Here is a 15,927-nt window from a genome sequence, read left to right on the forward strand (position 1 = left end):
TTTTTAATTTTTTTTATAGATTAGATTGTTAGACTTGATGGTGTAGTAACTTCATAACTTTGTGTAATTTTTGTTATCGTAGTAATTTGGCGTCCGTAAAGATGAATATTGTGCATTTTGTCATTTGTAAACATTATCAAGAGAAAAGTATTTAGACAAAGCTTGGTATAATAATCCATCCCTAGAAAAACTGTGGTTTTATGCCAACACAAAATCCGCTTGTAATTCACCGATTTACATTACTCATATATAATTTACTACGTCGAGAAAATACAAACAATATTTGGTATCATGCCAAAGATATCCCACTTGCATCTGACAACCCCAGATACAACACAAATAACAAGTTTCTTGAATTTCCACTGAGCGGTTTAGAAGATATAGTCACGGGCAGACGAACAGACACACAAAGGGTATCACGCTATTTCGTGCAAAGGCGTGAAAATAACAAGTTTTAATAGTCTTTGCGAGCATGTCTACGTATAAATCCTCTCTGCAGGGCCAAACTTCCAAAAGCATGGCAAAAAGACCCTTTCGTTTAAAGTTCGTACTCTTCAACATTGATACAGTAAGGGGCCATCCATTTAGTACGTACGCAAAAATCTGGCAAAGCTTGACTCCTCCCCCCCCACCCCCGTACACATGCTTACTTTTTTACACCCACACCCACCTGCGTAAGTACGCTTGACGCATACCCTCCCCCCAATTCAATAGAACGGCCTAATTTAATCCACGCATAAGCGATAATAGATTTAAAATATTGACGTGTTTAATAAAACAGATAGTCCACCGACGTTGAATATCTGGCTGCATCAAAGAAATAACCTGCGCAACTTTAAAAAGTTTGTCTAGTGTCCGATAAAATTCAAACGCCGACTGAACCCAGTGCAACAGGTTACGTATTAGACAAATTATTATCGAGGTTTCACCCCCTCCGTTTCTTATGCGTACGTACATTATCAGTAGACCCCCCCCCCATACGCAAGCGTATGCATTTCGGTTAACCCCCTCCCCCCTCCATGCCTAGTACGAAATGGACCATACTTCACACCGTGACCCAGTTCGCAGCACTTATTGGTACAAAGAATAATTATGTCTTAATCTGAACTGCTTGCCAAAGAGTAAGTCGTCTTATCGGAGCAAAACAAATATACATTACGTTTTCTGAAAATGGCAAGCACTACTAGGCAAGAGTCCGATGACTAATCAGTCTTTGAGTGCAGTCTTACCTACAGTGGGTAATTGCTCAGGTGTGGCCAGACTTGTCATTGGAAATAATGAAGTGTACACTCGCTTTTTTGGTATCGAAGCTGCAGTTGGGTTTTACAAACATACACACAGCAAAAACACGGGTTTCCAGTAAATAAAGAAACCTACAGTGAACATCATGGCTACTGTTATAAATTCCTGCAACTCGCTGAGGTAAGTGTCGTGGAGAATGGCAGAGACCACATCAGACGTGATATTATTTTAACTTTCGGGGTGGGAATGTAGGGGATATAGGATTCTCATAGATAAAAATTCCGGCCCCAAATTCTGAAATAGCTTGAAGATATGTTCTTGCTCTGATTTGAATAATGCTAATAATACTACTGCTAATATTAATAATAACGAAGAAATTACTTATCTTGATGAGATAATAAAAAATACATTCTGGTTCGAACGATGATAAAAGCCTTCACCACCACCAGTCGAAAATTAAATGGTCCCTAAACTGTACCTGTAAAGAGAGAGAGCGATAGAGAGAGAGAGAGAGAGTATGTCTTGCTGTCTATCTGATTAGTTATAAAAAGTAGGTATTTTGTGTCATACATGTGCACTACTCTATGACAATGCACATGCTTTGGCCGACTTTGTAGGGACTGATCATTCATTATATTGTGGGTGGGGTGCTCCGAAATTGTCTTTCCTACTATAATATTTTTTTTCCTTTCCCCCAAAATTAATTGGTTAATATGTCTAACAGATAAAGTTTTTGTTGTCAACAGCTCAGAGCAAGAATTTTTTTAAAACCTCAATACAAAATGCCCTGAATTAAACGATTGCTCCCTTAATAACATACATTGGTTTCCAAGTGCAAGATGTTAACCATTCAGGTCGGCATGGCACTCTGCAATCATTTTTTTTATAATAAAACTTTAATACAGTCATGCACATACTTTACATATATTTATAATCCTGTGCAGATATTATGTGGTCCCATATCGATCTATGTAATACAGATCTGTATTATATAGATCGCATGGGCCCATATCGTTCTATTATATAAATGGGGGGGGGGGGAGCGCACTTACGGGTTCAAAATGCAGCTTGGGGGTTGTAATAGAAATTAACATGGGACTGCCACTTGGGGTCATATGAGAAGTTAACATGGGAATGGCAATTGGGGGTCATGCGAGAACATTAACATGTGTAACGTTATGGGGTTTATAGGGTAAAAATCTATTTATATTTTTATAGGGTCATAGGGTTTTATAGGGAAAAAGGGATTTATAGGGACAAACAAAACATAGACATACACAGACAAAGAAACAAATATAACATTAATTCAACAAAATGTTTGGCTATGGTTATATATTTTGGAGGCAATTGAGTGGTCCTGAAAATGGCCGCTGGTTTATTCTTTTTACCTTTTAGTGTCCTCCACTTCTTCCACCATCTCTTTCAGTTTGTCAAGTATCGTTCGTTTCGTTTTCTCTTCTTCTCCTTTTTTGCCCAGGTGGCTTTGATCTTGTCCACTTCCTTTTGAATGACTTTTCTGACCATCTTCTCAGCCTGTTTTACATTGACTGATTCCCACTGCGCATTCTTTAGGGGTAGATAAGACCAAACTGCCCAGTCCTGTATCTCTTCTAAAAAAATACTTGACTTTCACCATGCAATCAATGTCCTACTTCAGTTTACAATATTCAAACTCCATGAATCGTCTCATCTTCTTTACTTCATCCTCTATCACGTCTTTGTCCATCTCCTTGGCTGCTGTTAGAGCTGTCACTTGGCTTGTCATGAAGACTAGGGTGACTGGATATATCCAATAAAAGTCTAAGGTGATTGAAAAACCTTCAGTAACCATTTCTACCACATACTCTGCATCCAACATCCAATACTAAGCGTCTCTCAAACCACTCACCTAGTTCATTTTTCTACGTCTTAACGTGTTTACAAGGGATATCGGACTGATTGACTGACTAACCTGCTGTAAATTCTCAGGGGTTGGGCAATGAGGGCAATTTGGGTCCCACTCCCTGTTGGTCGGTAGGTAATTTCCGAAACTGCTGGATAATAGGGTTCTTCCAGTCTAGATCTATTAATGGTTTTTCGATAGTGCTTATTATCCAGCTTGGGTGTTTTAGCGTTCCTGCACACTGTTTTTTAATAGAGTACAGTGTACGTCCATTTGGGCTGTTGCCCCAGTTCGTGTTGATATTTTTCTATAATATTTCTGCCAATGATGCTATATATTTCCTTGATGCTGTTGTTCGGCTTGTTATGTTAAAGTTTTTTGAGTTTGAGCTTTGCTGCTAGGTCCGCTTTTTCATTTTCAGGGATGTCGATGTTAGAAGGTATCCACATAAATTCTATAATTTGGTTGTTACGTTCCATATTCTTTAAGAGGAGATTGGTCTCTTTCATAAAATTGTCTCGGCTGTCAGTGTGTCCGGTTTCTAGTGATTTTAGGACGCGTAGTGAATCACTAATAATTATAGATTTGCGGATATTGTTTGATTGAACCCATTTGAGTGCATCCATTATAGCCCAGAATTCTGCTGAATATATGGAGCAGTTGTCTGGGAGTCTGTCTCCCAGTTCTGTGTTCTTTTCTGGTATAATTACAACGGCTGCTGTTCTGTCGGGATTATTGGGTTAGGACCCGCCATTGTAGATTTTGATGTAGTCCTTGTTGGACACGTCTGTATCATTTGGTATTCTTGATCTTATTTCTAGTGGCTGGTCGTGTTTTTGATCCAAAAATCGTATTGCTTGTTAGTAGATTTTGTGTGTTTTACATGTCCATGGTATTGGATCATGGAATTTAATTTGATACTCTTGTATGCTTTGTAAGTCTAGAGCCATACTTAATTCGTGGATCTTCTTTTTCCCGGTGGATTTGGCACTAATCTGCGGCTGAATGCGATGTTGCATCTTCTGCTAATTGATTTGGTGGGGTGCGAATCTTCATGTATCGAGATTCTTGCCGCGTATTCAAGTATTAGCTCTTCTCATATGTTGTCTGTGAGAGACATTGGCCTATACGATGTTCTTTCTGTTGGGTCTTTGCTCTTTTTAGGAATTGGGATTACGATAGCTTGTTTCCATTTCTGAGGGATTGTACCGGTTCTTCATGATGGGCTCAAAAGGTCGACAGTTGCCATTTCCATATTTTCCGGTATATTCTGGTAGATTTCATATCCCAAATTGCCTTCTCCTGGTGAAGTGGATTTCTTTCTCTTTACTGCAGTTTTCCATTCTTGAATGCTAAAGTCTATATTTAGCAGGCTATTTTTCGTTTCCAAATCATGAAAAAGGTGATGATATTTGTTTTCCACTATTTTTCGGTTGATTTGGAATGGGGTTGTGTGGTTAACTGTTACTGCTCAATCCCTCAAAATGTTTTGCAAGTAGGTCTGCATGTTTTTGGTTTATTTTGGCTCCTGTTATTTTTGGTATGGTTTTTGTTGTCTTTCCTTTCATGGCCTTAATTTTGCTCCATACCTGTTTAGCATTGCATTTGAAATCTAGGTTTGAGCAGTAAGTTCTCCATGAGTTTTCTTTCGCAGTACAATTAGTTACCTTTGCTGTGTTTTCCTGGGATTTGTATGTGATAAAATCCAATGATTGTCCTGTATGTTTGAATCTGTTCAGGACTCTTTTCATCTCCTTAAGAGTTTTTTTTCTTCGCATTCGTAGTTCCACCAAGGGACTGACGGTTTTGCATTTGAGATGTTTCCTCTTCCTGTCATTGGTATGCCCTCGGTTACGGCCGTTGTTAGACTTTCTAGTATATTTGTTTTAAAAATATGTCTATGTTGCCGTCTCTCAGAGTTTCTATTTTTATACTAGTCAGTATGGATCTGAATGTGCCCAAATCGCCTTTGTCATCCTCCATCTTGGGGTTTTGGTGAAGTTGGTGATTTGGATGCTTAGATTAATAGTAATGATTATAGGGAAGTGGGTCACTTCCTAATTTACTATCTGATCTACTTTCCAATTTGTTATTGTAGCCAGTTTGGGGGTACTAATGGTTAGGGCTGACAGTGAGCCAGTTTCTGGGTCTATTCCGGTTCGTGATCCTTTATTGAGTATCCCTAGGTTAGAGCTGTATACCCATTCCTCAGTGAATTTTTCTCTTTTATTTAGGCAAATTCCTCCCCAGCTTTTGATGTGGGCGTTAAAATCTCCGTATATTATGTACTCATTGCCACTAATACTAGACAGTTCGGCGTACATTGTGCAGAGATTTGGTGATTTCCTCCCTGGTTATAAGTATTGTAAACCTCGAGTACCGAGTGTCCTGTGTGGATAATGACTGAATGAAACTTAAGTGTTTCCAAGTTGTTATTACTTATTTGTCCTATTGTGGAATTGGGCAGTGTATCACCGACATAAATGGCTAATCGCCCTCTTTTTATACCATTGTCTCTGTTGTGAAAATAACCTGTATATTATCCAGGGATTTTCGGGATATGTCTGGTGCCATTTGTTATATATGATTCTTGTATGCAGATAATGTTTGGTTTATTAGTTTCTTTATTTAATTTGATTATTAATTCAGGGCGATTCTGCAACATTTCTTGGCAATTCCATTGCCAAATTATTAAAGTCCGTTTTTTTTTCTTCTTTTTACTCATTTTTGAATACAAAATTTACTGAAATTCTTATTTTTGGGTGGTATTTATTTAGTAATAATCTGGTATTTTTTCCAGGAGATCACGAAATAAATTAAAGAGCGGCATACAAGGAGTTTGGCCATTTTTGGTTAGGGCTATAATTCCGGCAGTTAGTTCCTCTAAGTATTGAAGCATAACGATTAATTGAAAATATTCAGATTGATTGATTTTGGTATCTATTTTAACCACGTTACTATTGTCATTGCTTGAGGTGCTACCAGATGGTATAGTTTGGTCTTTTGGGTTGGGTATGGGTGCCTGTTGTCTGTTGGCATTTCTATTAATAGGCTTTCCTCTTGACTTAGATGTTGGGGCCTGTGCTCTATTTGCATTGCATTCGCTATTTGGTTGAATGACCTGTTTTCCATTTGCATTGACATTATTGCGATTAGATACTAGTGATTCATCTACTGAAGGGGCATTTTGGTGGGGAATGTTATTTAATTTCAGGGAAGGTGGGAGAGTAGGAGCGGAAGAGGAAGAGGGTGCTACTGCAGTTTGATAGTTGACCTGCAGTGATTCATTAGGTTTTTCCGTGGTTATGGTTCTTCTTGTTTCTTGATTATAATGTTTGACGACTGCTTTGTCCCTGTGGTATAGTAGATGATCCTTCTCCATTATGTTGATTATTTCTTCTTCTCTCATGGCATAGGTGCAATCGCTTGATTTGGGATGATGTGATTCCCGACAGTTGGCACACCTCTGTCCTTTGTATGTGCATCTATGGATATTTTGACCACCACATGTGTCGCACCTAGGTTTGTACATACATTTCGTTGTGTAATGCCCCCGTGCTTTGCAATTGCTGCAGAATCTAGGTTTGTTAATATAGTCTTCTAGTTGGTAGAAATGGTCTCTATCACCAAATCCGACTAGTAGGGGTGATGTTGACAGGAATTCCACCATGACTATTGTTGTCGTATATCCGTATCTGTTCGATAGTCTATAAGCTCTGCTTATATCGGATGCCTTTTTCAACATTTCTTATGTTATTAATGTGTTTCCTTTTTAGCTGTGTCTTCTGTGCAGTTTGAAGACATTTTTGTAGGTGGGATACATTTCGGATATAAGACGTCTTTTGGTGGCGCTCACCAGATAATATGTGCTTTTGAGAGAGTGACGTATGTAAGGTGAAGTAGTTCGCATTTAAAACATGCACAGTGGAGAGAATGTTTGCATACCTCTATGCTACATTAATGTAATGTGGATGATATTTCTTTTGGATATTGTACTTTTGGAAATTTTACATGATTTAAGCACACTGCTAACTAAAATGACTGCTCCCTTGTGTTAAAAAATCAGTCTGAATTAGTCTAAAGTACACTATACATAGCAGCTATTAAAATAGGGAAAATGAATTTTGCCAGACTAGACAATACCAGCTTCTGAAAGTGCAATGAATGAATTACCAAATATATAAAATGTAAAAAAAGTTATCGGCTCTTTTTTATACAATTGACCTCTGAAGTTCAGGAAGTGAAAATGACCAAGTAGAGCTAGCACTTTTTTGAAAGGTGCACATTTGAAGTAAGGCCAAGCTGTAGACTCTATAACCCATAGTACACCCATCAATCATACACCAAAATAAAGGGAATTAAAGGTTCTTTGCATTATACCTAAGATATACAAGGTCTTTTTTAAATAGCCAGTATAACCAGTGAGGAAAGCCGGGGACATTCTTTTTCTTTAAATTCCTAACCCTATGCAAAATGCGAAGCTGTATAGCGCCACCTTTGTGAGCTTCTTTCCTGCTTTGTTGTCCTTTTTTGTTCCTACTAATACTTTTGCAGCCTTTCTTGCCTGAATTGGTGTTGAGAGATTTGTGTCTCGAAACAGCTACTTTGATGGGACTGCATCTCACTACTATGATGTAATGAGTTTTAGTTCTAATTATTTGAAATTCAACTCCATGCGTTTTGGATAGAGTTGTTGCAATGCTCTTGGTACTCAGGTTGAATATCTGAGTGCTGTCTCTGCATATATATATATATATATATATATATATATATATATATATATATATATATATATATATATATATATGGTATGCTTTTTGCAGTAGTACTTGGTTTTGTGAGATTTTGGGTTGTTTCCATGAACAATGGAACTATCCATAGTTTTCCTTTCCTTGTTTTGTTCGTACCTTGTCTTCGTACACGTGTCTCTGTTCCGTTCGTTTACCTTCAGATTTATACGTTGTTTTGACTTATCATTTGTTGGTCAATTTGCTTATCATTTGTTGGTCAATTTGATCCCTGGGTATTTGTATGGTCGATTTGGCTTTGGATTGTCCATTTTTGTGTTTTTCCTTTTCCTTTGTACACAGCTGGTTCACCAGTGACTAGAGGTACGGAGTTGTTCTTCTTTAATATGCCTAAAGATGGGAAGAAATTTTAGATTTCGTCTGCATCTAGAAAGTCAGTGAGTATTTTCTCTTTGGAAGGTCCAGGTGGTTGGCTGTTGTGGATCTTTCCCTGTTTGGTTGTTTTTACTTTAGATTCTGTAGGTTTGTTTCTGTGGAATTTCTGAGGGTGGTATTACTGATGAGACTTTGGGTAGGGTAGTGATCTTAATATATTTTGAGAGACGTACTGCTGGGGGGATTAAACAGTGATGTTTTAATCTCCTTTCCCTGAGTGGTTTGATTATTGTCCAGCTTCACTATTTCATCATATGTTCAGGTTGGTAGAGTGGGAGTCTGGATATTCATGTGGGTGGTTGTTTGTCTTGGGATTGGAGTCTCGTCAGTATGTACCTGAGTTTCTTCAAGGTCGTCAGTGTAGTTGATCTTGTTAGCTTGAACAGGGATCTTTATTGTATTTTGTTTGCCAGGGGTGATTGATATAGTTGAAAGGCTATCAACTTTTATACTCTTATTCTCTAACTGGCCATTGTCAGTAGGCGTTTGTAGGGTATCTTTGTTATTTGCAGTTGCTAGGATATGCAAAAGTGAGGGGGACATTGCGATTATATCATTGAGATCTTGTGGTTCACGGGATTTTGTAAGTCCCGGAAAGGTTATGTAAGGGTCGTCCGATGGAAAGGACATTATAGAAACGACGTCTATTGGCCGATGTAGAAGTACACGAGAAGTTGGGTTTGACTCAAAATGTCCAAAATAAGTACGAAAATTACTTGGTGAAGAGGAGGATGCTGATAATATTGTTATTGCTGTCACCAATGAGTGAATTTCTTGGGGAAATTGTTGGGAGATTGTTAGGTTTACCTGCCATATTCAGCGTTGTTTTTGCTTTCCTAACATGATGCCTAATAGATTTCATTGGGACATTGTTTCTGGTCTGTTATTACATTTTTAAATAAAGCGCAAAAAATGTTTTGATTTTCAGGTAAGATCGGGTCAGAATTTCTATTTAATATGCTAATTCAGATAAAGCAGCAATTGAATGATCAGTTTGTGTCTAATACTATTTTAACCTACTGTCTAGTGATAACAATAAGCTGGGTAGTGAAATAATGATAACTAATTTAAAATGCTGAGCTATAATCACTGGCAGAAAATCTCGCAGTGGTGAAGATCGTGAAGGTGTTCCTACCTTGCAAGGATTCCGCTCAGGTATGGGTCAGTATGATTCCTGACACCGGTTGTGAGTTCTAGTTCACATGTATATTATTTACCTTACTTGTTGATTTATTTGGGTTCAACTATTGTTATTAAATATTTATTAATTGATTTCTTTAGCACCATGGGTGACTAAAATAATTAACGGTTAAATACTGTGAAAAAATACACTCTATAATTTAATTGTTAGATAGGTAAATAGGTAGTAACATTGTAGAAATAGATGGAAGAGCATGTAGAGTAGAAATGGAATAGAGCAACAGTACTGAGTACAATACCTGTAGGTTTAATAAATCCCCTACCTTAAAAACATTTTCCCTCCGTTGCCAAAAAGTTCCTAATTAGCGTGGAGTCAATTGGACTGTCTGCTGTGCGGACTGCTGGACCTCCGCTTGTCGATACCGGATGGCGGCTGCTGGTCCTCGTCTGTTGGCCTATCTGCTAGGCGGGCTGCAATGTCTGATGGTGGTGACTCAGTGTTTATGAATGCCCTGTATGCTCCAACTCCATCTTGTTTTATGTGGGTCTGGACACTTCTTACGAGTGACGCATCCTGTGTCTACTCTGCATGTGAATGTAATGAATGAATGACTAGCGAACGCAAGACTTTATATGTCTGAAGCACCGACATGAAGGAAAACATCCCTTCACACAAACTACCCATAACGCACAAAACGTCACGAAAAATACTAAAAACATGATCACGCATGCAAAGTTGGTAAGTATTTATAGTCACACCACTAAACCCTCATAAACACACATTAGAACAGGAGTTTTTTTTGTAAGGGAAAAAAGACAAACACATACGCACAAAGAAACAAACAAATACATTCATACACAAGCATTTTCTTTTGCAATTAATCAATCTAGAGATATCTTGGCTCTGAAAAGTGCCTTTTTGTTTTTGCTCCAGTGCACCTAGTAAAAGCCCGTACCTCTCATGCCGAGCACCACACACATGTGGAGACTTCAGTCATTCTCACAAGCCAATGACAAAGTTGGGAGTTCAGGGTGTGGATGGTTGTCTTTAACCAGACCCGATCCTTCATTTGATGGACTCTGAAGACTCTTTCCCTCTGAATGTGCCGATGTGTATGTGGATGTTGTAGCGGTCGTGGTTGTGGTAGTTTCAAGTTTTCTGTTGGAGCGACAGCAACCCTTTGTTGTGATGGTTGGCGTTGTGATGGTGGTGCCATTACCACAGACTTCACCTCATCTGCCTGTCACATTATGAGATGACGCAGCATTGACTTTTTCGTTTCATATTCATTCCTTGATCTTCTTCTGCTATTTTCTCCGCTTCGTTTATTGCCTCCATGGCCAGCTCGTCCAGGAGGAGATGAGCATATTCCAAGAGCATCTGGAGCTCTGACAGTTTATGTATTCTGCTCATTTGTTTTAGTATTGACACGTCAGTGATGGATAGCCAGACTTACGTTATGGGATTAAAGTCGCCATCGCTATTTAGGCATTTGCGACTAGTTTTTTCCCCACTTTGTGGTATAGTTAATTGGTTGAGAAGGTAGGATTGGAGCCACTACCCTTAGCTTTTATGTATGCAGTGCATACTACTCAGCTGTAATGTCCGGGCGTGGAATAGGCGAGAAGCGACGACTGAAAGCGCCCCAGACATCCAGGCTGAGACATCCAAGGTATTTTGGAGTATTATAACTGGGTAACATTTTTCCTTCTTCATGAATGGAGAAATAAGCATTTATACAGTCTTGTTCTTGGAAATGTTGAAACCCCACTTATCTGCCCTGGTTCCAATAGCATTTATATTTGTTTGGATCTCGCTGATGATGTAATTTTCAGGGTTTCCTGGTCTCCAAATTCCACGGTGTCAAATAGGGTTGGGCTTATAACGCTTCCTTGCGTGGTTCCATTGTCTAGACTCTAGACTATAAGTGTCTGAATATTGATCGCCTGTTCTTGTTTTAATTTGCCTCCCTGTTGGAAAGTTATCCATCGGTGCTTTCTGTCCGTTATTCCATATTGATTGAGTTTAGCTATTAATCCTTTTAAGTCGAATGCTTCTTCTAGGTCGAGAAAAATACGATTATATGTCAGTCGCACTTACGTTTTGTATTAAAGGCTAGTTTTGCACTGGCTTCTATTCGGATCAGTTGGTCGATAGTTGATCTTTGTTCCTAAATTCGCATTAGTTTGATGTGATAAGGTTATTTCTTTTAAGGTGGTATTTGAGCCTTTTGTTAATCGTTATTTCCATGATTTTGCAGATATTGTTCGTCAGAGAGATTGGCCTGTAGGAACTGAGGGTTGACGCATCTTTTCCCGGTTTTGGAATAGCTATGACCACTGCCTCTTTCAATTTGTTTTGAATATTTCTAGCCTGCAACGTTACGTTGATGAGGTCTAGCATGATTAGTTCCATATCTTCTGGTCTGTTTCGATATATTTCATATCCCAGTTGATCTTACCGGGTAAGGTAGTTGTTTTTTGTTGCTATTTACTGCATTTCTCCATTTTCAGGTTGTAAAGGTATCCATGTTTGGTGACCTGTCACTATTATTGCCTGGTCTGTGAATGATTCAGGATATTTTGTTTCTAAAAATGTTACATTGGGTTTACAGTTGAGTAGAGTGATTTCTATTATTGCTCAAATCTTCAAAGTGTTTGGCATTCAAGTTTGCTTGATTCTTTATCGGTGACCGCTCCTGTGCTTGTCAGACAAGTTCTTGTCGATTTACCTTTGATTGATTGACCCTGGGATTGTCAGAAATATTCTTGTTGATATACCTTTGATTGATTTAAATTTATCTCAGACCTGTTTTGCATTGACTTTTCAGTTGAGATATGAACAGTATTTACGCTATGAGGTGTTTTGGCTTCCCTAAGTATTTTTTTTTTGCAGTTGCTTGTTTTTGTTTGTATAATTTAAGGTCTGAGCCCAGTTTGATGTGTTGAAGCGGTTAAATGCTTTCTTTTTGTCCGCAATAGCTTGTTTACATGTTTCTGTCTACCAGGGCATTGTAGTTTTTGTCCCTTTTTCCGCTAGTTTTTGGGATGATCTTACTTGCAACATCATGCAGCACTTTGGTAATGTTATCATAATATATGTCAGTGTTTGTATTTCTAATACTACGTAGTGTGATTTTAGTTATTGCTGCACGAAACTAATCCCAATCGACTCCGTCAAATCTCCATCAGGGTAAGTTATGTGTCTTCCTTAATACTGGGAAGTGATCGCTACCAAGTGTACTATTTTGTAATACTTCCCAGTCGATAGCTGTTGCTAGTTGGAGGGTGGGGTGCTGATGGTCAAATATATTGCTGTTAGTTTATCAATTTTTGGATCTAGTTTTGCGGGGTCACCATTGTTGAGTATTACTGGTTTGTCTCTCTGATCCATTTTTCGATAAGTGTTCCTCTTTGACCTTAATATTGACCGCCCCAGATTTCATTATGGGCATTAAAATCGCCGCATATTAGAAGTTTTCTTTTAGTTATTCTGTTTCCATAATCTTTGAAGGTGTTAGATGTTGATCCTCCAGGGTCATTGATATTGTATAGGGTTATTGAGGTTTGATTAATTTTAAGTTGTATTTGTTGTACCTAAATGTGGGTTTCATTAGTATTTTTATCTGGTATATCAATCTTATTAACTTCGGGGAAAGTGTCGTGGACGTAAGTGGCTAGTCGACACCACTTTTTATTATTCTTTCAGTGTTTGAAGAATTGCCGACTATATCCTGGTAGTTTCGGAGTATAGTGAGTTTCTCCGTTTAGGTGAGTTTATCGCAGGCAAAGAATGTCAGGTTTTTCGCTTGTTTTGTTAATTGCTATGATCAGTTCAGCTTGTTTTTTTTTTATAATTAAGCCTCGATAGTTCCATTTCCATTTTACAATCTTGTCCTTATCACCTGCTGCTATCGTTGTTTACTTTGAGTATTGTATTGATCGAGATTAGTTAATCGAAAAGTGTTTGTCTAACAAGTTAGTAATATAAAAAAAAATTCTCGTTTTTAACCAGTTTTTTATTAGATATATGTAATATACCCGATACTAATGCATTGGTATAGTTTGTTACAATATTTAACTCGATATCTTCAAGTCATTTCTAATTTCTGTGACATTTGGGATTGAATCGTTCAGATATATAGTCAGTCCGCCACCCTTTTTTCGATTATTCCCATTTTGAATGTACATCTTATTATAACCTTTTGTTTTCAGTACTTATGTGTTTTTCTTGTAAGCATATGATGTCGGGTTTGTTTTCTGCTGAGTTAATGGCGGCTGTTAGTTCAGGATGATTCTTAATTAAGCCTCTACAAATCCACTGCAAAAGTATTATGCTTTCAGTTCTAGTACTATTATTTTTGATCTATGCTGTTTGATGGTAGTAATTTGAACATTTTACTCATTGGTCTCAATTGTTTTCAAATAAGCTGGTTAATAAGTTAAAGAATTCTGGGATTTGCATTTTATCTTGGTTATCAATGTAATATGCCTATTATTTGTTCTTTAATATATTTTAGTATTACTATTAGATTTATCTTTCTATATTTATCATTTTGATTTGGGACCATGTTACTATTGCTTATGCCTGAGTATGAAGAAGTGTATTTTTGTTTTCTTGACCAGTTACTGTAAGATTTATTGTCTTGCTGTTAGTACCTGTTACAGTATTGCTTTATGTATCATCCATTACACTGCTTGCTACTTTTATATGGAGATCTTTGACCTGTTTACTATGCTTGCTGTTTGATTTGGTCTGATTACTCCTGTTTCTGTTCTGATATTCATTTTTATTGATAGTCTTCTCCGTCTTTTTTACTTAGTATTTCTCTTAGCTCGTATCCTTTCCTTTTCCTCGTCTTCAATTTGATTGAGTTCCTTCGTCCGATTCTTGTTACGCTCTGTTTTACTTCTGTCCATTATATTTTCTGTAATTGTCTCTTTTTTTGCTATATTTGTCACTTGTATCCTTGTCTCGAGTTTATTGTTTAGCTCTGTTTTATTCTTGGCTTGGTGATACGTTAGGTACTCCTTCCATCAGCCTGATAATTTCTTGCTCCTTGGTGGTGTAGATACAAGCTGTGATTAGGGTGTGTGTTTTTCATGGCAATTAACACACCTTGTTCCTTCCGATTGTTATTGCTTGGTCAGGTTTTGGTGGTTGGGCTTTTGCTTGGTAGGTGGCGCTACGGTTATTTTTGTTGTTATTGGATCCATTTGTTTATTATTTGCTGTTTGTTGACTAAGTTTTGTGCAGTTTGTGGTTTTAGTTGATTTGTTTGCTGGTTTCTGTCCTTTATTGCTTTTGCTTGGTTGCTTCCATTTACCCCTGGTTTGATTAAGGGTTTGGGGTGGGGGTGATTTTCCAGTTTGGTGTGTTGTTTTCCTTTGTTTGAGTTGTTTCGTGGGTGTTATATAGAATCCTTAAAGTTAGTATTCTAGAGGGTCTTGGGGTTTTGCTATTATGATACATATTTTGGCGGGGTTTTACTGGATTTTGGGGATAGGGTTTGAGTGTTTATTGGCTTTACTTTTTTGTTTCTGGTTTTGGTAATTTAGTTTGTTCAATGATTGTTGCAATTCGTTTTTTAATTGGTGATTGCGCAATTTCTAGGTAGCTGGGGGTGGGTGGTTGATCTTGAATTACTTGTTAGTCTGTGTTAGGTTTTAATAACTCAAAATGAAAAATGGGCAGGGTATCTTCGTACGAAATATCATGGCTGGTGTTGGTCCCTAATTGTCCCGTGGCTTCGTACAAGAACAAGTACGATCTCAAGTAATTCTTCTGGGTAAACTTAAGTTCGAAGGGTCTGGTATACAAGGTTTTGCCATTGCGACTGACTTCAAACTTGGACACTCTGTAATACGTAAATTCGAAAGAATTGGCAGTGACGGCTCCGTTGAGGGCTTCATTGCTGACGATACCAATGAGTAAACGTTTGGGTAACTGTTCTTGGAATAGATGATCTTCATTAGATTGGAGTCAAGTGGCAATGGTGAAGGTTTTCACTTCCACATGTCGTATCGAATACTTGGCGGTCATTCTGTGACGAATGTCGTTCCCCACTTTAGGTAACACTTCCACGCGTCGCACGTAAAGTCTGACTTCTTGGATGATGGTTTTGTAGTCGTTGGCACGAGCCGTCAAATGAAGAACGGTACTGCTGAGATTCAGTCTCAGGCGGATATCCACTCCATTCAGCAAATATTTTTCTTCCAACCACATGTCCAAATGCAAACGATCCAACAGTTCTAAACTAGGTCCTTGCAGGATTTTCTTTCGACGTTCATTAAAGCCCACATTGTGAGGATCGTCATCAGCTGTCAGGACTGTGTCGTTAAACTTCTCCACGCCTTCACTGTCAGGTTTCGATACCACGCAAACATCCAGATGAGTGTTCTTGGCCTCCTTTCCTTACGTCAAGAGATTTTCCAAGTACGCTCGGTAAGAGTACGTACGCATGCTGACTAGTTTGTTGT

At 38.1% G+C, this 15,927-nt stretch overlaps 1 protein-coding gene across 1 annotated transcript in view; it reads left to right on the forward strand.

The window, feature by feature from the left end:
- Positions 1-1,247: 1,247 nt before the first annotated feature.
- LOC149785863 (uncharacterized) overlaps positions 1,248-15,927 on the forward strand; it is a 43,625-nt gene continuing 28,945 nt past the window's right edge. The window contains exon 1 of the mRNA XM_089979840.1: positions 1,248-1,422. Within this exon, the coding sequence (XP_089835966.1) occupies positions 1,388-1,422 (35 nt within the window). The 5' untranslated portion in view covers positions 1,248-1,387. The remainder of the gene's footprint in view (positions 1,423-15,927) is intronic.

The sequence above is a fragment of the Sinohyriopsis cumingii genome, chromosome 13 (assembly GCF_028554795.1).
Source record: "Sinohyriopsis cumingii isolate HCF-2022 chromosome 13, ASM2855479v2, whole genome shotgun sequence".
Lineage (NCBI taxonomy): Eukaryota > Metazoa > Mollusca > Bivalvia > Unionida > Unionidae > Sinohyriopsis > Sinohyriopsis cumingii.